The sequence below is a fragment of the Spea bombifrons genome, chromosome 11 (genome assembly GCF_027358695.1).
Source record: "Spea bombifrons isolate aSpeBom1 chromosome 11, aSpeBom1.2.pri, whole genome shotgun sequence".
In the NCBI taxonomy this organism is placed as follows: Eukaryota; Metazoa; Chordata; class Amphibia; order Anura; family Pelobatidae; genus Spea; species Spea bombifrons.
This window is the reverse complement of record NC_071097.1, coordinates 8,975,676-8,999,313: the sequence shown is the minus strand read 5'-3', so window position 1 is coordinate 8,999,313 and position 23,638 is coordinate 8,975,676. Positions and strand designations below refer to the sequence as shown.

At 38.4% G+C, this 23,638-nt stretch overlaps 1 protein-coding gene and 1 long non-coding RNA gene across 2 annotated transcripts in view; one reads left to right on the top strand and one right to left on the bottom strand.

Annotated features, from left to right (window-relative positions):
* The window catches only part of CXCL12 (C-X-C motif chemokine ligand 12), a 29,695-nt gene extending 27,038 nt beyond the window's left edge, over positions 1–2,657 (top strand). The window contains exons 4-5 of the mRNA XM_053451135.1: positions 855–1,852; positions 2,321–2,657. Of these exons, the coding sequence (XP_053307110.1) occupies positions 855–870 (16 nt within the window). The 3' untranslated portion in view covers positions 871–1,852; positions 2,321–2,657. The remainder of the gene's footprint in view (positions 1–854; positions 1,853–2,320) is intronic.
* LOC128469323 (uncharacterized) overlaps positions 1–23,638 on the bottom strand; it is a 173,484-nt gene that overhangs the window by 62,505 nt on the left and 87,341 nt on the right. The gene's annotated exons all lie outside the window — the stretch shown is intronic.

Genomic DNA, 23,638 nt, shown 5'->3' with positions numbered 1-23,638 from the left:
AGTCACAACTTTAAGCATAACTAGATTCATTAATTAAAGGTACCCACAGCTTGTGCTTTTTGTTTGGTGATCATAATTGTAGTTTAAGATATTTAGATGTCAACAATGACCAAAGCTGAGGACTGTGTCTTAGAGCTGTAAAGCCATAATTAGGTAATTTGAACAATATGATCTTTTGGTACCATTTGCCTGTACCAGCAATGGGATAGTCATACTATGCCATTAGATCCTGTAGAAGTTAAAAGGTGACGATTTTTGCAAAATCTCTGTAAATACTTGACCTGCAGTAAAAACATATACGTTAAACCTACATACTGCAAATCTCATTATTTTTGTATTTTTAGCACCAGAGTAACATGACTGTTTTTAATGGGATATCTATAGACAGCTTTCATTGCCAGAAGGAGGCTCAGCCCAATTCCTGGTTTGGCCTGGAGTTGAGCAGTATAAGCCAAAGTGTTTTGCTCAATACATATAAATGATTTCATTATTTTATATTTCTTAACACTCATATAGTTTATGCAGGTTTTGACCCACAAATCATAAACCTTTTACCATCAAATCTTTTTGATTGTTGTCATTGAAATCCCTTGAATGCGATCTGCCACTTTACCCTCATATTTTTCAGAATGAAATTAATTGAGAATTGAGAATCCCACACCTAGCCAGAGTCCCCAGTTCCTATTCCTAATTTAGTTATTTTGTTTAATATCTTGTTGCATGCAAAACACAATTTATTCTGGTTTTCCATCAAGTCTTGAGTTTTGTTATACTTTTTTTTTTTACTATTTTATGTGGACGCTTCTATATATGTTTATGCTTCCCCTTAACTGACATCTCTTATTCATCAACAGGAAGGTGAAAACCTGAAATCATTTTGATGGTGGCTTAGTGGATGCACTTGTGAATGCTGGGCCTCAAATATTGACTCCAAGTGGCCCCAGTCTCCCAGTATTCCGGATTGTATGGTGCTTCCTTTACATATAAAGAGAAAGAAAAAACACATAAATTGATTTTGTAATGCCTGCACTGGTAGCAAAATGGATGCCTGCACTCATTTGTGAGCTCTGTCAAATTTTCAATCGTGTTTTTCTCCTTGCCAAAGGTGTGCATATGTATAATGAGCAGATCTCTGATACAGGAACATTATTAGCAAAGAGGGTCACAAATTGACATAACTACCAGAATCTCCAGAGACATAATAAGCAAGAGGTCAGAGGAAGCACCTAGATCTTAATTTTATGCCTCCTCAAGATTATCTATAATCCATATAATCTATTTTGCCTGTATAGGGCACTAGAAAAGTAAAATATTAAGTATTAATGGTAGTTCCATAGTATTTTAAGACTTGATGTGTGTCCTACATTAAATGGTCCCTTAGGTATCATGGGTTTAACAGTAGACTCTCATGATCACATATGACCTATATTGGGCATTGCTTGCATTGCAAACATTTCTGGCAGAGAACTTCAGAATGGCTTCTGTAGATAAGTGTTACAGCTAGGTGCGAAGACTATGAGTAAACAAAGGACTGGCATCCATTATTTCTGCTATTGGATACTATGAGCTCTATTCAGTGAGATGTTTAAAATCCTGGTGTTTCATGAAAAAGCAGATAACATACTATATGTATAACTACTAGTAAGCAAGTCAGGTCCCAGTGCACATATACCAGAAACAAGCACTAACCAAATAAATATGAAAGTTATCTGGAGACCCAGAGAAAGAGCACTTCAATCAAAGAATCTTGGTCAAACCCAGAGAGTTCCCAGGTATGGATAGCATTTCCTATTGATCTCAGTTAGAGCTCATCTCCCAAAAATAGAATGGGAGTGCTTCTGATCATGTGAAAGTGTACTGACAAATCCTTTCTAGTTTCAGTAGAGATAGATAAAGACAGGGAAGTAGTTACATGAGACAACATTACTAACTCCATTAACTAAAGATTTTGCACGCCAACTTAAGTAAAATGCAGTTTAGCCTATGCAAAATTGACATGCATTTAACAATAAAGGTACACATTTCTGAACTACACTGTTCCTTTAACATTCATCAGGATTGTCTCTTTGCTTCTGCACTGCTTCACTGTACTTACCCAGCTGTCTGCAACAGTAGTGCACGTGTGGAGAACTGCTACCTGCCAGCTTGAGTCCTTGTTCGAATAAGGTTTCCAGGTGTATGTGAATCCTATTGTTTAAAATAACGAAAATGGATAGTAGCCCAAGACAGAAGATGTAAAGTCACATAAGCTTTCAGAACCTCAGAGGTCTTTTTAACAGATTACAACCTAAGCAAGCAAGTGCTCTGTAAAATATCTTAGTACCTGAGGCTGAGCCCCTGATTTTTTTGTTCAAAAACAATCTGTTCCTTTTTGTCATTTGGCAGGCATTCCTAATTAAATTTTGCTGAGAGAGTAAACCTTTTGTATTGCCTACTCCAGTGTTTGTAATCTTCCAAAGATTTCCCATTTAATGTGAAGTAAATCTTGGTAACACAAAGGCAGCTCCCGTTTCTGCACATCAAGTATTTTGTGTAATCTCCTGTACACATTTTGATATAAAAATATAAAAATACGTATTTCTACCGAACCTGTACAAGTGTGCGCACTTGTATCTGACTAATATGTATATTTCAAATAAACAGCTTCTTTATTATCACCATGTGTATGGCTACTGTGTGTATATACACATTTATTCGCAATTCCGCGCATCATGTTTTATTTTCTCAAAGAACGTAAACACTGGATAAGAACAGACCAGATTAATAAAAGTTAATAAAACACGATTTTCAGAAATAGATGAAGTTGAATAGAATGGGGAAAGAGTGGAATGGCAAAAATCAGTGCAGTGAGTTTAAGGACAGCTTTACCATTTCATCACGAGGGTGATGACACATTTTTCTCCTTGGGGACCAGGCCAACTTTTGTACACAGAATGGTTACACATAGACATCCACATCCACGCTTACACACACTAATACATAGGCATCCATGCTCACACTTATACATAAGTGGTCACATTGTAAGCAGGTCAGGTAGGAGCTCAGTTGCAGGGAATATCAGAGGCTCAGTTTGTACCCCACAATGCATCATTACCAGAGGGAAGGTATAGACAGGCAAAATGAAACACACCACAGGCTAAATAGTAGACTTGTGCACCAGGGGGCTCTTCGTGTTCGTCTTCGTACTCGCCTTCGGAAAAAAAAAATCTTCGTATTCCGCGAATATTCGCCTGTTCCTGTCTTCTCTTCGGGCGAATATTCGTGGACATACTTCGTGTTCGGTTAAGGGGTTAATACGGGGTTAATACAGGAGTTTAAATGTCTGTATGAGAAACTCTATTGGTCGTCAGCAGGGGACTCGTCTGCCAATGGTTGATTGCAGACGAGCCCCCTGCTGGCGACCAATAGGGTCTCTCGTACAGCCTTTTTTAACCCCTTCGAGACAAAGGCTGATTTTACTTTTTGTACCCTTTGTGACAATGGCCTTTTTAACATTTCTGCGCTGCTTGTGTTTAGCTGTAATTTTCTTCTTTCCCGTTTACTGAACCCACACACATTAGATATTGTTTTTTTCAGGACAAGAAGGGCTTTCTTTAGATGACATTGTTTTGATTGTATCATATTATTTACTATTAAAAAAATTATAAAATATGGTGAAAAATTTAGAAAAAAATGACTGTTTCTAACTTTTAGTTGAAAAATCTTTTACTCATCTATAAAAGGTAATGAAAAAACCTGCTAAATAGATTCTACTATTTGTCCTGAGTGTAGAAATACCCAATGTTTTTATGTTTTTTTGCTTTTTTCTACCCATTATGGGGCAATAAGTACAGGTAGCGTTTTGCTATTTTAAAGCCATTTTTTCCAAATCTGGTAATTCTTCCCCCCTTGTGCCATTTCGGGTATCTTTGAACCCGGCCAATGCAATTTACCCCATCAAGTCATATATTTTTGAAAACTAGACAGCCCAGGGTATTCCAAATGCTAGTATTTTAACTCTTTCCATGCACCATATCTACCACCAGTCTTTGTCAAACTTTATGGTAGTCATTTTTTTGCATTTGTTTTGTCATACACATTTTAATTCAGGTATGAATTAAAATGTTCTCGTTTATGTCACTATCACAAAACACCCCAATATGTGTTCAGCAACATCTCCTGAGCGCAGCGATACCCCACGTGAATGATTTTGCCTGGCTGTTTGGGGGCAAAAGGGCCACATTTGGGGCATGCGCATTTTTCAATGTTGAACTTTGGCATTTGGGGATCCACTGCCCATGCCCTATTTGGTACATCTTTGAGCCAGGCCATTTCAGTGTGCCCAACAAAACCATATATTTTTCAAAACTAGACACCACAGGGTATTTTAAATGCTGGTATTTTAACTCTTTGCATGCACACATTTTACCACCAGCATTTTTTCAAAGTTTGCAGTAATATTTTTGTGTGTGTATTTTTCCCACACACACCTATTTTATGTATGAATTTACAGCTCCTGGTATATGCTGCTGTCACACGACACCCCATAATGTGTTCAGCAACATCTCCTGAGTGCATCTCCACATGCATGGGTGTGTCATTTTTTGGGGGAACTAAAAGGCCACATTTGGTACGTGTGCATTTTTCTAATTGGAAATTAGATGTGTGGCCATCCTTCCCCCCGTGTTAATTGGGACGTTGTTGAACCTGGCCCATTCAATTTACCCCATCAAATCATACATTTTTTAAAAGTAGACACCCCACGGGCATTTAATATGCCAGTATTTTAACTCTTTCCATGCGAGAATTGTTTTAAGCTAATATGCTAATTTTAGGACTTGCTCACAAAAATATATTTTATATATATATATATTTTTTTTTTTTACTATTTTTTTTAAAAAAAAATTTAACATTTTTTTTCAACTTGGAGGTTCCCCTGATAGTGACATCAGTGGGAAATGATTTTTACATTTTACTGTTTTTTTTACTATTTTTTTCTAATTATTATTAATTTTATTTTATTTTTTAATTTATTTTTACTAATCACACTGTGATTAGAAAGCTGGGCTCCATTGACTTGCATGGTGAATGCAGTACCTGTATTCAACCTGCAAGTGGAGCCAAAGTTCTCTAGATGGTCTGGACCATCTAGCGAACTTTTAAAATTTGTGGTTCCTGTTACAGGACGGCGGCCATCTTCCTTGATGGCGAAGATTGCCGGCAGCTGCGGCTGTGACCGCTCTCCGGAGCGGTCACAGCCCATCAAAAGGTTAGTGTTTGGTGTCGCTGGATGCCTCCTGATCGAGGCATTCCAGCGACACCATTTAAGTTTAGGAGGCGATCGTCGATCGCCTCCTAAACGCTTTTAAAACGGGCGTTGACGCCCCGTGGAGGGGCCAGAGATGGCCCCTTCGTGCCGATCGCGGCGTTGCTGAATGCCTCGAGGTCGAGGCATTCAGCAACGCTTTTTGGGTGCAGAAAGCGATAGTAGATCGCTTTCTGCACCCGTTTAAAGACGTGCCGGTCCTGGCACGTCAATTGTCGTAAAGCACATGCTTTTCCGTGCCGTGCCAGGACCGGCAATTGTCATTAAGGGGTTAAACTCCCTGTTCTATAAATTGGTTGATGCCAGAGGAGGTCCCTGTAGGCGACCAATAGGCTCATTCGCACTGCCCTGTAACCCGTGACGGCGAACCTGCGGATTTCCACTTCCATGAACTGCCGCGATGCCAAGGTAAGTTAGAAGGAGAGTGGTAGACGAAGACGATCACGAAGATCTTCGTGGTGTGTGTCTTCGTCTTCGCCTACGTTTTACCGCCGCTGTCTTCTCTTCTGCATGTCTTCGGAACGAACACGAAAACGCACTCTTCGTGTTCGTTTTCATGTTCGCCCGAAGACGAATGCACAAGTCTACTAAATAGTAATATGATATGGTCTGTATTGGAGAAGCTGGCAAGAAAGGCAAGTACTTGCTGTAGACACGACCAAATATGGAACAGGCAAAAAGGCAGATGTAGTGCACTGTAGCCTCTAGTCGGGCACAAGATAGTATGCTGTAATCGGACTGGTGGGGCTCGCTCTCTGGAACGCCCTCAGAAAGCCCTCAGACAGGGCACTGGACACACGGCAGGGCACTGGGCACACGTCAGGCAGGGCAGACGTGTTCAGTCAGGCCGTTTCAGAGCCAGAAGGAAAGCATCAGTGCCAAATCGGAATCCAAGAGAGAACAAGTCGGGTGATAAAATTGTATTCTTTTTCTAAAATTATATACTGCTTTGACGGATAAGCGTTAAGAGACAGCAAGTAAAAGTAAAGAGTAAAATATTTCCTAAAAATATGACCAGCCGCGTAGCGTAAAAATGAAGAAAAGGTTCATTCTTTATAAAATGTTTTAAAACACATAGTAAGAAACTTTATATATAAAATACGCTTCACATCAGGCATCCCCCTTAACTCCATTCACGTTTTGTTTGCACACTTTCTCTCTTTTTAGTTTCTCACTTAAACATAAAACAACCACGCATACGTTTCTTTGCGGACAAGTCAGAAGGGGGGATACCACTCCTAAATACATCATAATTGGTAAGTATTGCCTTGATGATTCAAATTCTCCCTTCCATTGTCACCTTTCGGGTTTGCCATAATTCTATTTTACGATTTCATTTTTCTAAAACAATATCCCATGATCTCTCGCCATTATTTGCATAATCAAAAACCACTCCCAGAATTTTAATACTGTCACCTTGGGTCTGGACAGCAGGTGTCTGACTGCCATCCCAATCACCAATCATACAACAGTCACATTTGTTAAGATTCCGCTTAAAACAAGAGGCCTTCACCTGTACCCCTGCCCTTGCAGTGCAGTGCAATGAGATAACTACATTTTTTTGCCATTTAGACATCATTCACAAGATGGCGTCAACAATAGAAAACTGAATGAGTTTTCTATCCAGACCCTCTTGAGAACTCTCGAGCTCCTCCTGCAGGTACTGCATTCAACCATGCAAGGTCAATGGAGCCCAGCTCACTAATCAGTGAGATAAGTTTAAAAAAAATAAAAATAAAAATGTAAGACATGTTTACATTTTCTTTTAAAAAAAATATGGTAACATGTAAAAATTCCCCATTGTCACCAAAAAAATAAAAAAAAACTAAGTTTTTTATGAGCAAGTCCTACAATTCACGCTATAGCTTCACAAAAATTCCCACATGAAAAGAGTTAAAATATTGGCATTATAAATGCCCATAGGGTGCCTAGTTTTAAAAAATGTATGATTTGATGGGGTAAATTGAATTGGCCGGCTTCAAAGATGTCCCAAATATGGGACATGGGCACAGACTGACCAGATGTCTAAATGGCAAAAAATACACACCTCACAAAGGTGGCCTTTTACCTCACAAATAAACAAACCCAACAAACCCATGTATGGGGGGTATCACTGCGCTCAGGAGATGTTACTGAACACATATTAAGGTGTTGTCTGACACAGAAATATACCAGGGTGGTAAATTTATACCTGAAGTACAAAAAAAAATTACTACCATAAAGTTTCACAAAGGCTGGAGGTAAAATTAGTGCATGGAAAGGGTTAAAATACCAGCATTTCCAGTACTTCTAGTTTTCAAAAATATTTGGTTTAATGGGGTAAATTGTATTGGCTGGCTTCAAAGACACTTGAAATAGCACATGGGGCAGAATGACCAGCTTTGGGGGAAAAAGGGTTTTGAAATAGCAAAACTCTACTGGTACTTATTGACCCATAAAATGCAGAAAAAAGCAAAAAAAAAAAACATAAAAACATTTCTAAACTCAGGACAAATAGTAGAATCTATTTAGCAGGTTTTTTTCATTCGTTTTTGCAGATGAGTAAAAGTTTTTTATTAAAAAAGAGAAAAAGTAATTTTTAACAAAAAAATCACCATATTTTATCTTTTTTTATAGTAAATTAGATGATATGATAAAAATAATGGTATCTAAAGAAAGCCATGTTTGTCCTGAAAAAAACAATATATAATATGTGTGGGTGCACGAAATGAGAAAGAAGAAAATCACAGCTAAACAGCAACACAGAAAAATGTTAAAAGAGCCTGTCACAGTCCCGGGTCCCGGCAAGCACGGGCAAGCTAATGCCCGTGCGCGACGGGCACCACGAGGTGGAGACCCCCAGAGACAAGTACTTACCCGATCTCGGCACATCCATGGTTCCTGAGTAGAAGACGGGGGCGTGTCGTCACAGCATAGCTGGGGGCGTGGTCTTGATGGCAGGCTGAAGCTGCATCAGTGATGTCATCCAGTGGGCGGAGCTTAGGTCTGGCACAGGATTTACAAATCCGGAAATCCTCCTCCCAGTTACCCTGTTGTGGTCTTGCTGTGTGCTCCGTGCTGTTTAGTCTCCTGAGTATATTGACCCTTTGCTTGCCTGACGTCTCTCTTGCCTGCTGATTTTGTACCGCTACCTTCTCTGATTTGGCTTCTGATTTGGCTCGTCTGACTACCCTCTCTGGATTTTGACCCCGGCTTGTTCGACTACCCTCTCTTGATTTTGACCACGGCTTGTATGACTACCCGATTTTGGTGCTCTGACCCAGCTTTCCTGACTACCGTTTTGGCATCATCTCCACCCTGCGGGATCCTTTACCAGATCCTTCTACGCTTTACCAATACCTTGTTGATCCAACTCCGTTCCAATATTACCTACCTCTACCTGGCCTCCTTACTGTTGGGATCCTCTAAATCCTGGGGTGCTGCCGCCGGGGGCTTCTCCATCAGCAGTAGTACTTTGGGTAGAAAAACTTCTGTGGTAAGTGCCAGTGTGGTGGTGGTCGTGACAGAGCCATTATCCCACACTGTACTATGAGTAAGAAACAGTCTTGTCATTAAGGGGTTAAAACCATAAAGAGATGTTCATGGGATACACGATCAAAAGGTTTTTTAACCCCTTCCGGACCGGGATGTACCTGGTACTTCCTGGTCACATGTCACCACCAGACCGGGACGTACCAGGTACGTCATCCCCAAAAAACGCCCCACATTGCCACAATTATGAGAGCGACACAATAGCGGCATTTCAGGGGTTAACTAAATATCTGTCAATGCTGTGCTCCAAGAGTTAAAAAAAATATATAAAAACAAAATAACAGCACTGACCTGAAAGTGCAGGGTGCTTCCAAGTCAAATGCTGTGAGTTTAGTAAGTCGGCTGATGATGATCAGATCACTCCTGGCCAATAGGAGTGATCTGATCATTATGGCAGCCCCTGGATGACCCTTAGAAAGAGAGAGGGGTCATCTAGGGTAATTGTGGAAAAAAAAATATTAATAAAAAAATACACAATTATTACCTGATCACTTGTCGGTGACATTTTAAGTCACTGATTATTGATCGGTCCCCCTGATCAATGTCAGTGGCCTAAACTTGTCACTAACAAGCCTGAAAAATGTCAAAATTACCCTAGTTGAACACCTTGACTTGTCTACTGTTCATAAATATATACTTTTATGGGGTCATTTACAGTGGGGGCTTCCAAAGTGTCCCAAATGGGATATGGGCCCAGCAAACCAATTTCTGAAAATATGCGCATGTTCCAGTTTTGGCCTCATGGCTTCCTCAAAAAATGCATGAACCATGCATGTGAAGCCTTGTTGGAATCAGGGGATGTTGGTGAACAAAATGTGGTGTTTTCTTCCACTGTTGCACATATGCGGTGCAAGAAATTAATTGCAACATTGAAATGTATGCGTTAAAAATGCAATAAAATACATTTTCCATCAGTCTGCGCTGACCAGATTTATTATTTTTTTATTATGTTTTTTTATTTTATTTTACTAATCACATTGTGATTAGTGAGCTGGGCTCCATTGACCTGCTTAGTTGAATGCAGAACTCGAGAGTTCTCAAGAGGGTCTTGTGAATGGCGATCAGGGCAGGGGGCTGTGTTACTGACATGCCTCGATTATGCTGGCCGCCCAGGGCCGTAGGAATGGTTGGGGAGATAATGGATCACTTAGTAACTCTACAGAAGAACATCTCCCAATTAAGTCTTAGAAATTGGAATAATCATAGAAATAATAAGATCAGAGATATTCTGATCTCTGGAGATATAATACCCAACTCAGCTCTCTAATGAATCTAAGTTTAATAATTCAGAATTTTTTAATGTATTGAGTATTATATATTACTTAAGCTCTCATCTTTATATAATAGGTAAATCTGCAGTAAAACAACAGATTAATGAAATGTTTTCAACAGAAGTTATCTAGAAATGTTTGAGGAAAAGGTATCTACTGTTGGAAGGGCAAGAAAATCCAATTAGCACAATAGCTTTAGATTCCTGGCAAAAAGATCTTAGTGTCGAAATAGATCGAAATCAGTGGATAACTAGCCTATTGGAAGTTAACAAAGCCTCCCATTGTTTAAATATGGTAGAATTACATTATAAAATTATGCTACGATGGTATTTAGTTCCAGTTAAGTTAGTTAAGTTTAATCAGGGAGCTTCATCCCTATGTTGGAGATATAACCATGATTGGGCGAGCTTGGAATGAATTGTTTAGTATTATTTCAGAGCTTATAAATATTAATATATTACAAAGTCCGGAAAGGGCACTATTCCATTTAGACTTAGGCACTATTCCATTTAATAAAAGAGCCCTGGCGATACAATGTCTCCTGGCTATGGAAGTGATTATTGCTAGGAAATGGCAACAACAGGAGTCAATAAAAATACAGAATAGAGAATACTATAAATCAAATAAAACATCGATGCTTAATGGAACATGGCTTCTTCCAAGCACAACTGAGATATACTAAATTTCTTAAAATCTGGAAGCATTGAATGGAGAAATGCCCTATTAAATAATAATTTAACATGACAAAAATTAATCAATATAAGTATAAGTGATTCGAGCTCCAATGAAGGTAAGTATGGGTTGAATGGATGGGTATGAATGTTTGCCATGGCTTTATGCAGGACCATGCAATATTTAACTTAATAGTTTGTTTACGCACTTGTGTATCCACTGTATTTTTTTTTTTGATCGAGGAATAATTAAGTGCATTGATAATTATTATTTTATGGATGAACTATACTGTATCATTGTTGTAAAAATAAACTTTAAAAAAAATAACAGCACTGACCCAGTGGCGTCTCCAGCTTTCATATTTAGGGGGGGCACATGGGGGGCCAGGGACCAAAGTAGGGGGGCCAATTATAAAATGGTACATATACACTATATATATATATATATATATATATACACGTTAGACGTGCATTTTTAACTACATAATATGCACTTATTACACCCTGCTTCCGATATATATTAATATTAGCTCCTGCTGCTGATATATATTAATATTAGACCCTGCTGCCGGTATATATTATTAGTCCCGGCTTCCGATATATATTAATATTAGCCCCTGCTGCCAATATATATAAATATTAAACCCTGCTGTCAATATATAAATATTAGACCCTGCTGCCAATATATAAATAAATATTAGCCCCTGCTGCCAATACATATATATACATATATATAAACATTAGACCCTGTTGCCAATATATTTTATAGTGAAAAAATTGGACCCTACCCAAGCATTTCCTTGGGTCCTGCTCAGCGCTCCCTTGCATGCAATCACTCCCTCCCCTACCACACCGAAAAAAATATATTTGCCACACTGACTGCAGATCGGGAGAAGACAGTGAGAGTCAGTCCTGCACCGTGACAGTGAGAGGTCCTCTCTCCTGTAATCATCCCCAGAGTCCCTTTGTCCCCTCATTCACTAAACCATACCGCTCTTTTACTTACACCCTGTAGTTCAGGTATAGATCAAATAAACAACACATGGAAACAACACATGCAACTGAATTAGACAAAAAAAACCTGTATTTGCATGTATACATAAATAATGTATGGAAACATAGCCGATACAGATCAACAGAATTATACACACTATTTGACATCCAAACAACTATAAATCATTTTTATCACATTATTAAAATCCCAGAAATCAAAAAAGTTAAAAGGCCCAAATAAATTAAGATTAGACATAATGGAATCAAACATTTGCTACTGCAAAAAATTTTAGATGAAAAAGTCCAGTTTTATTCAGCGCAACAAAACAGTGATAGCATTATTCTTAACAATATTAATGCATTAATGCATTACAACCATCTTAGCGCTGCGTCACCAAATGAACAAATGAACACCTCATTACAGATAACACAATGCATACAGCTGCATATAACTAAGCTGAGTAGCACTTGGTCTGAGAAGGCCTGTGAAACCGAAGGGGAATAGTGTCCTGTATTATGAAATCAAGAACTGAGTTTCACAAACTCTGAACCAACATCTAAGTTTCCTTTTTAATAATATATTCAGACTGAAATAAGAGTAAATAACACAAAACCTTTACTTTTCCTCTCACTGATTTCTAGGCCTAGAAAGTTTTGTCCTCTGAAGTGACCACAAAATCTGGATAAATAAAAATTACAAAGTTCTATTTAACCCTCTACAGCAAGTAAAGTGCCAGGAAACAGATGACCAAACTCATATCAGGACAGGCTCTGCCACACTGACACCCAAATACACACCCCAGGGCAGGCTCTGCTGCCACATGGACCCCCACACCAGGATGGGATAACCTACTAATATTATTAAGTATATACTACTACTAGTATAAAAATGCTTTCCACATTGCTCTGTTTGTGTATTTGTGCCCCCCCAGCCACCCTCCTTTGTGCATTTTTGCTATACACCCTTGTGTATTGATTTATTTGATGCCCCCAGCCAGCCCCCCTCCCTTGTGTATTGATTTATTTGATGCCCCCAGCCAGCCCCCCTCTTTTGTGTATTGATTTATTTGATGCCCCAAGCCTGCCCCCCTCCCTTGTGTATTGATGCACCAACCCCTTGTAATGGTTATTATAATGGCCCCCATACAAATGTGTATTAACCCCCCATGATGTGTAATTATGTCCCCAGCCTGCCAGCCACCATCTTTATGTATTTTATTTTCCCAAGGCAGCCCCCCCCCTTGTTATGTGCCACCTCCAGTGAGATCTGGTGTACTTGCTCTAGTGCACTGCTCCTTGCTCTGACTTAGAGCAAATAACACAAATATTAAATAATGGCATTTTTAACCCAAACATATTTAATGGGGGTTCTCCTTTTAATTTCAAATGACATTTGAAGACCCTCAACTATTTTTTTTAAATGAAATAATTACTTTTTTGAAGTCTTCGTTTTTCCGCCTTAACACCGCTGCTCTTGCTCTCCTACCGCGTGCTCCCTGTCATAGAGGATCTGTTCCGAAAGTGCCCGCCCCCTTGAGCATCACGGTGCATCTTCAAAGGGGCGGGACGAAGAGCCTCAGCGATTGGCAAGCCATTAAACGGCCGGCTGCTGACAGTTTCAGTGCGGTTTTAAAACCGAAGCGGTTTTAAAACCGCTTTGAAACTGTCAGCCGCATCGGCTGCAATTTCAGCTCAGACAGTTTCAAAGCGGCTGTAAAACCTCTTCGGTTTTAAAACCGCTTCGGTTTTACAACCGCTTTGAAACTGTCTGAGCTGAAATTGCAGCCGATGCGGCTGATAGTTTCAAAGCGGCTGTAAAACCGCTTCGGTTTTAAAACCGCTTCGGTTTTAAAACCGCTTTGAAACTGTCAGCCGCATCGGCTACAATTTCAGCTCAATCTGCCGGCACACCGGGAAATGTCCCGGTCTCCCGGCGGTGGGCCGGGTCAAAGCGGCATCGCATTTCAATTGGGGGGGCACACTGGGGGGCACAGCATAATGTAGGGGGGGCCATGGCCCCCTCTGGCCCCCCCCTGCCGACGCCACTGCACTGACCTGAAAGTCCAGGGTGCTTCCAGGTCAAATGCTGTAAGTTTGGTAACTCAAGCAGTTAAAAACTGCTGTAGAACCAATCAAAAGTGGGCTTGTGATGGGTTCACACCTTTCCTCTCATGTAATGTTGTTCTCCACCCTAAGTGATAAGTTACCAAATCTCAATTTTATACATGTGGATAGGTCTCAGATTCAATATATGAAATTGTGACCACAATTATAAGAAAGGACTGAGAATTCAATATAGTAATTACATATTTATTAAACATCAAACAAAATTCCATAAATCCAAAATTAAGCAGAGTGTAACATACTGTAGAATGCTTATTAAAACTATTAAAAATATGCATAAAAAATAAGAATAAACATATCAGTCAGTCTCGATATGAAGTCTAGCTTCTGTCTCTCGTCTGCCCCCCATAAGAAACAAAGATCTGCATGTATATAAGGTGTAACTATATGGTCAGAAAAAATCAGGAGAGAATCAGGAGAGGAAAATGACTACCAAGGCCAAGCTGTTGATCATTTTTTAAACAAAATAGCAAAAACATTCTAATCTTAAAACATAAAAAAACATCTTATGTGACAGAAAATACTAGTTCTGCATAGTTAAATCCTTAACCTTAACTTCTACTGAGGCCTGTAACAGTCCCTCTCCTTTAGCTCGGCAGAAGGATCAAAATTGTGATTACTCGGTCCAGCTAATAGCATTAACTTAGAAACAAAATTAGAATCACCACATTCTGAATCTATTGGCGGAAAAGGTGTTTCTGCAATTAAATGCACATAATGAAACACAAAACTTTTACAATGTGGCCACCATACATGATCACAAGTTACATTTTCATGAGAACTTTGTAACTGATAAAAATCACCCAACTGAAATACATAAGATTATGAATACAGATGTAACAAAGTACATGAGGACATTAGTTTGTAATGTCAATTGGAAAATGTGTTTTTCTCTATTGACACATTGAAGGATGGATTAGAACCTTAGACACATTGAAGGATGGATTAGAACCTATGAGATGCCAAAAAATATAATTGGTCTCGAGATTCCTCGAAAGTAAAGTTCCCCTCGGTGTCAGAGTCGAATACGGCCCCTCTGGCTGTAACGGGAGGTGATGCAGAAAATCTTTGATATTCGCTGGACTCTGTATCTGTTTCACTGTTGGAGACATCCGTATTTGTTGTAGATATGAGTACATCATTGTCCCTTAAACCTTGAGATTCCATCTGCCTGGGATTCTGTGGGAGGATTTGTGATTCTGTTTGTTGTGAGGATGTTTCATTGCAGTAACTATAATGATTCCAAAGAATGTCCCAATATTTCTGTGATATTATGGGTATTCCAACTAGTCCTACAAAATTATCAAACACATAAGAATTATTCACGTCACTTATTATGGTGTTACATTTCTTGCAATGGAAAGACAGTTCATACATTTCTACATCTTGATTCCTTTTAACATTCATTAACAACTGGAAAAGTGTCCACACATCAAATAATATCCTGGAAGTTAAAACAGGTATGTTAAGATTATTTGTAATGTGCCACAGCATTTATCTTGTTCGGACTTGTTTACCTTTAGACAAAAGAGAAAATAATCGCCATATAACACCAAATGAAAACAATCTAAATATTAACAGTGGTTTTAAGTACCCAAAAATACTGAATGTGTTACCAATGCTACTGAATATACCATTTCACATTTTTCCTAATCCTTCTCCTATAGAAGAAATAGCTTTTCCCATTCCAGACCACAATGATTTTCAGGCGCCCTGTGCGGACTATTTCTTTGGATAACCTTTAGATAATATTGTTCTTCACATTTATAGGAAATATAATCATATGGCTGTTTAATTTGCTAAATCATCAGCAGTATCAGTCAAATGTCCAAAGTTATCAATTTCCTAGTTAGTAGTATAAACATCACCAGGGATAATCAATTCATTGTACAAAAACAATTCCAATTGACTATCATCAGGATTTCTCATTTGTCTATGCTTAAGTTCGATAATACCCTGCGTTTCGCTCAAGCCTAATTGTTTTTTAATCCATTTCACATTTAATAATGTGGTATCAAGTTGTTCCCCTTGAAGGGTTAACCTCATAGCTGTTAACTTATTAAGTACCATTAAAGCTCTTAGTTCTTCTGCTAAAACAGTAACATCTGACATTGCAGCAGATCTAAGTAGCCCCCCTGACATGTTTCGCTCCTCAGAGCTTCATCAGAGGTCTGGGCTAATGGCGAAACATGTCAGGGGGGCTACTTGAGTTTTTAATTAGCCTCTGTCACTGGTCATAATTGAATTATTTCTGTTGTTAGGACTGCAGCCATCAACAGTATGTACGATATAATATTAGTGTTACACAGCTTATGTTACTGTGACGTATACCTTTTATGGTAGGACTGGTGACACTGGTGTTTTTAAAAATCTTTTTTTGGTTATACCTTTTAATAAACATATTAATAAAAGTTATGTTTTAGGGTGGGGTTATAATAAGGGTATTTTTTGATCCCGCTGGGGCATTATTTTGGAATTGTGGCTAATAATAGAAACAGCATCAATTCAAAAGGCGTTTTACCTGAATTTGAATATTGAAATATTGTTAATACCTTATTGTACCAAAGGTAACAATGGGTACCACTGTGTGGGACGAGAATACAACAGCTTGGTTAGGAGTCATTTTATTTCGGCATATTTTTATTTTTCCTTTCCACGACCCCACTACTTTGAGGATGGTAAGGGGAGCTGAATTCCCATTTAATACCTAAAGCTGTGAAAGCCGGACCACCGAGTGTAAGGTCTTTGGTTTCCCAGCATCTACCAAAGAATTGAGACAACTAAGCGTGGTGTTAGAATTTGCATATACACATACTAACACATATAGGTAACCATGAGAAGGTGGCAGTGGACCAATATGATCAAGATAGATTAGATCAAAAGGTTTGTTAGGAATTTCTCTAACAATATGCGGCAGAGAAAAATTAATCTAGCTGCACTGTTGAGGATAGATTGAAGCGGTGGAAGGCGGGAGAGGGGGAGACCGGTTAGTAGGGAGTTGCAATAATCCAGATGGGATATCACAAGGGAGTGGATTAGTAACTTGGTGACATCTTGCGTGAAGAAAGGGTGAATTCGGGAGATGTTTTTCAGGTGGAGGCGGCAGGATTTGGTGAGGGACTGGATGTGAGGGATCATATTGCTGTTAGCAATTATATATATATATATATATATATATATATATATATATATTAATACTGTTATTAAATATTTCTGTCCAATTTTGGTGTGTAATTTACTTTTAATAAAAGTGTTAACACACCAAAAAAAATATAATTGATAACAGCAATCACACTCCCATCATGCCTAGGCAGCCAGTACATGCTGGAATCTGGGCCTGATAGGAATGTTCTTCCTCTTCTTCTTCTTCTTATGTGTCCTGTCCTTCCGGTGCAGTGTGGCTTCAGTGTTGTGCGCCCGTATTTGACATCAAGTCCTGACGCACAGCCACGCGCATTGTTTCTGGAGGCATGCTGGCACTCCTCAGATGAGCAGCACCCGGGGCAGACCGCCCCCTGCCAGGTACGCTACTGGCACGACGGCCACATTAAATCCCGCTCGCAGGCGCTTAGTTTTGACCTTTGCGGCTGCTTTGAATGTTTGTCTGCCTGCCGTCCGTCCGGCACGGATTCAGGGCAATTGCCCCCCGGCCCAGCCCGCCCCTGTCGCAGAGGTAGGCTGCAAGCAAAAGAGTAGTCAGGTATAATCCAAGGTCACAAAGGTAGGCAGCAAGCAAAGGGTTAATCAGGTACAGTCCAGGGTCACAGAGGCAGGCAGCAAGCAAAGGGTTAATCAGGTATAATGCGGGGTCACAGAGGCAGGCAGCAAGGAAAGGGTTAATCAGGTACAATCCAGGTCACAAGGTAGGCAGTGGGCAAGGGTTTAATCGGGTACAATCCGGGTCATAGAGGCAGTCAGCAGGCAAGGGGTTAATCAGGTACAATCCAAGGCCCCAGAGGCAGGCAGCAAGCAAAGGGTTAATCAGGTAAAATCTGGGTCACACAGTAGACTGCAGGCAAAGGGTTAATCAGGTCAAGCACTAAAGCAGATCCGAGAATGGGGAGGAGGGGGCACGAAAGGGAACACTAAAGGGAACGCTAAAGGAAACACTAAAGGAAAGACTAAAGGAAACACTAAAGGAAACACTAAAGGAAACACTAAAGGGAACACGCCGACAGTCACTAGGTATGTCAAAATTACTGAGCATTAGGGCTGTTTGAGTATTTATAAGGGCTGTCCAGCCTGACATCACTCATGATGTCACAAGCTTCATCCCCGTACACCCTGCCTCTATTGAAGCTGAAGAAGGGGGCGTCATCGTCACGGAATGAGGCCCCGTCCCCTGACATCAGCACCACCTCTCCTTTGCTCTCCACAGCTCCCCACGTGGGCGCGGGGAGTGATGGCACATGTGGAAAAGATGGCGATCAGACGCTGTTGCAGCAAACAGCGGGACTCGCCACACACACCCATGCCCCCTCCCTCGGTGAGGCAAGGAGGAGGAAACTGAGAGGTATGCTAATGAGTTAAGACAGGGTTTCCATTACAACACTGTACACAACCAAACTAAATGCAAAGTACAGCAAAGAGTTTAGAAAGTATCATAACTACCAATGTAGTTATCTTTTTTTTTCTTAGGGCAGATAAGGAACACCTTGACAGTATAACAGCATTTTCCCTTTAAATGGGGTGTTTCATGTGATGTCAGCAGGAACGCCCCCGACATCAGCAGGACCAATTGGCAGTTTTGGTCGCGTTCCACAAGGGTAGGCTCCAGGTACCCAGGGCCCACAATTGCCAAGTATGATTATGTAACACTTTTTACTTTGGGCCTGACATCCATCATAGTGTGTACACCCTGGCTGGCGCCTACAGGAGATCGTGGCCTCTGCATAGTGGAGAGTTAGGGGTTAATATGACCGTTTGGCAGTGCCTCCACCTAGTAATTACTCCAGGGAATTAGAGCGTAGTGTGCTAGGACACATATATAACTCAAACACAAAGAATGTAAAGTTGTCGGGGGGGTGATGACGTAGCCACGTAGTACGCGTGTTTGGGGCGGGTCTGCGGGCCGATGTGTGGAGCAGAGAGCTTGCCGTGAAGAGAATGGTGCTGATTCTAATGGTGCTGATTCCAATGCTGGTTCCGGTGCTGACCTGAGTGTGGGCTGCCGGTGCTTTCTGTGCGGGGGGGTCTCGGTATCCCTGACGCTTGGCTCGGTTGCAGATTCTGGCTTTTTGACCGCCCTCATTTCACGTGCTGCGGTTCCTTTGCAGCTGAAGATCGTGCAGCTGAAGTTTGTGTGGCTGCTATTATGAGGGCGGCTTGCCGCGACAGTTCTTTTTTTTTTTTTAAGACCGCCGAGTAAAGCCTAAAGAGAGTAAAGATACAGCCATGCCGCATGTGGTGAGTGACGAATAGAGAACGAACAAGTGAGCGGCTGTCTCAGTGATTAACTCGGAGTAACATGATTATTTCAGCTTGGCACCATGTACCCGCATAAGGATCCTTAGTACTTTTTGCACTTTAGCTCTATTGCACCCATAACGATTTTTAGCACTCTTGCACTTTTTCATCTACGGATTTAATGAACTTTAATGAACTCTATATATTAATTGAAATAACAAGATTCGGATATTGATTTTTTTTTTTGGGCTGCTACTCGGGATCATGCTTGAAAATTCATTGGATAAAGCTATATATCTATTTATTTATGTAATCTCAATATAACGCTCTTTAGCACTGCGGCACCTTCTCATTTACGGACTTAATGAACTCTAATGAATTTTACATATTAAGTGAAAGAAGATTCGGATATTGACTTTTTTTTCTTAGTCTGGACTCCTACTCAGGATCATGCTTGAAAATTAATTGGATAAATATATTTATTTATTTATTTAATTTTTAATATAATGATCTTTTGCACTTCGACACTTTTTCATCTACGGATTTAATGAACTTTAATGAACTTTTATATATTAATTGAAAGATTGAAAGAAGAAGATTCGTATAATGATTTTTTCTTAGTCTGGACTGCTACTTAGGATCATGTCTGAAAATTCATTGAAAAAGCCATATATTTATTTATTTATTTAATTTAATTCTAAATTTTTGATATTATTGGGACTGTTGAAATTTATAATTAATTTAACTGAACAGAATTTAAAATGCCTCCTAAAGGAGATAAGACCACTAAAGGAGATAAGGATGAGAAACTCAAAGCTTCTGCTAAATCAAAGAAACCTCCGTCAATCAGTGCTTATTATTCTCCAAAAAGTTATACTGATACATCTATTATTTCATCTAAATCATCGCCAGAACCGTTTTATGAAACCAGTATTAGTAATTCGTTGGAATATATTACAAATGCCAACTTAACTATTGCCTTAGATTCTTTATATAACAGAATTAAGGCTGATCTGGATCAACATCTCGGATATTGACTTTTTTTTCTTAGTCTGGACTCCTACTCAGGATCATGCTTGAAAATTAATTGGATAAATATATTTATTTATTTATTTAATTTTTAATATAATGATCTTTTGCACTTCAACACTTTTTCATCTACGGATTTAATGAACTTTAATGAACTTTTATATATTAATTGAAAGATTGAAAGAAGAAGATTCGTATAATGATTTTTTCTTAGTCTGGACTGCTACTTAGGATCATGTCTGAAAATTCATTGAAAAAGCCATATATTTATTTATTTATTTAATTTAATTCTAAATTTTTGATATTATTGGGACTGTTGAAATTTATAATTAATTTAACTGAACAGAATTTAAAATGCCTCCTAAAGGAGATAAGACCACTAAAGGAGATAAGGATGAGAAACTCAAAGCTTCTGCTAAATCAAAGAAACCTCTGTCAATCAGTGCTTATTATTCTCCAAAAAGTTATACTGATACATCTATTATTTCATCTAAATCATCGCCAGAACCGTTTTATGAAACCAGTATTAGTAATTCGTTGGAATATATTACAAATGCCAACTTAACTATTGCCTTAGATTCTTTATATAACAGAATTAAGGCTGATCTGGATCAACATCTCAAGGATTATAAAGATGAAATCATCCACCTGAAAACATCATTAGCTTCACAATCCAAGGAAATTACGTCTCTTCAATTTAAATGTAAAGAGTTATCTCTCCAAAACGAATACCTCAAGACAGAATTTACAAAACATGATCTAAAGTTAGCAGAATTTGAGGACAGATCGCGCAGACAAAATTTGAAAGTTCGTGGGATTCCAGAGGACGTTAAAGACTTAGATGCTTATTTAAAGGATCTCTTATCTACATATGTGGATTGTGATAAATTAGGCTCTGCACCAATTGGAAGATCGTATAGACTTGCTTTTCCGCCCTCTTGGATCGAAAGCAATTCCCCAAGAGACGTGATGGTTTGCTTTAATGACTATCGGATAAAGGATATTCTGACTAAAGAAATGAGAAAAAATCCTACTAAATCAGATAAATATGCTTCTCTTCTAACATTCCCAGACCTTTCACGTGCAACTAGATTGCATAGAAAGAAATTTCTAAATATTACTACTTGTCTTCGAGAGAATAATATTACCTACTCCTGGGGTTTTCCTACAAAACTACGAATTGCATATAAGGGAAGAAACTATGTTTGCAACGATTGTATACAAGCTAAAGAATATTTATCTGAGTGGAAATTAACTAATTTCAATCCCTAATCTTCTTCTTTCACTTAAATTTATTTATTTATTTATTTTTTTTTTTTCTCTCGATACGAATATTGGGTATTTAAATGATCAAATCTATTGGAATTTAGGGTTGTGGTCATCGTCTCATATGTTTTTTTTTTGTTTTTTTACACATATATGATAAGATTAATCACTATATAGTATACAATTATACGTACACAATCACTGATACAATCCTATTTGTATCCAATATCATGGGATTTTTTATGCACATGAATTACCTTAATCATAAAACACATTGGAATTAAAACACCTATTTTATATATAAATTTGATGAATACACGGTTACATATTAAAAGACATTACCAAATATTTGTATTCTGAGAATGAGACTGATATGTCCAAATAATTTATACATGATTGAAAGGGAAAGGGTTACCCCTAAACTCTTATTTATAACATGGGCATATACTACATACATATATTTATACATAAACATACATAAATTATTTATTTTACGTTTTTTTTTTTTGTAATTACCAAATATCACATAATTCACACATGGTTAAAAGGAGAAGGCTTACTCTCACACGAAAATTGAATGAATCTTACCTAACTTAAGGATCACTGAGTTTAAGTACTATATAATATATAATTATATGTACATAATTACTGATACAATTCTATTTGTATCTAGCATTATGGGAATTTTTTTTTACACATATGAATGATTATAATTTTAAAATACATTGGAATGTATATACTCTATATATAAATTTGATGAATACACGGCTAGATATTAAAAGAAAGATATTACTAAATATTTGTATCTTGAGAATGAGACTGCTATGTCTAAATAATTTACACATGATCGAGGCTATCCCTAAACTTTTACTTATATCATGGGTATACACTACACACATATATTTATACATAAACATACATATTTATACACCTTGTAAGAAAAGAGTTCTACACAAGCTCTTATATAAAATATATTATTTTATTGCACAAAAACTTATTAATAAAAAACATATAGAGTATTTCATCATATAGACAACAGAGGTTTTTAGGAAGATAATCAGAGCATATAGAGGAAATATGGCTATGTATATATAAAGTGTCTCAAGTGCATGTAAATCATCTAAAGAATCATAAAGTGCTAGGTCATTCAAATATAGTTGTATCTTACTCTATATAGAGTGCACCTATCAATTCTATAAACATCAAAAAGTGCATGGTTAATATTACTCACTGTGGAGTGCACCTTTAAATTTAGCAAATATATAGAGCACTATCGACATCAATAATAAATATACAGGTAATTCCAATAATCAGAACAGTATCCTGAGAGCAATGTGCTCCTTACCCATATTGTCCTCCACTTCCCCTACGCTGTTTCGGTTCTCCTTTTTCATATATTATATATATATATATATATATTTTTCTCTCTCTTCTTCTTTCTTTCGCTCTCTCTCTGCCCACCGGTCCGTCGATTTGAACCCCTTATTTTCTTTTTCCTAGATGGTTCAGGAAGTTTTTTTTATGCCAATGATCGAGAAATTGTTTTCCCGACATGGCATGAAGAGGTTGATTGCTTTATGTGGCTGTGTTTGTTTGTGGAGTGAAGCCTTTGTGCTAGAGGTTCGTATGAAGGGAAAATATCTGGAAGGTGGCATGGAGGTATCCTATTTCGATGCCACTTACATTTTTGTCTATTAATGCACAGGGATTAAATTCTCCCTATAAAAGATCTTTTTATATGAGACGCTAATTAAGGATAGGATAGATGTCGCATTCATTCAAGAGACACATTGGAAAGGAGTTAAGGGCGATTTAGTTTGGAAATTTTGTAAATACCGTGAGGTGTATTCTTCCTCTTTTTCAGATAAAAAAAAGAGGTGTGGCTATAGTGATTGCATCCAAAAATAAATTTGAATATATTTTTCACCATATCGATCAAGAGGGCAGGAGGATTATACTTATTTGTAGTATAAATGACATCGTATATACGCTCGTTAGTTTATACGCTCCATCAGAAGCATCGACTAGATTTTTAAATAAAT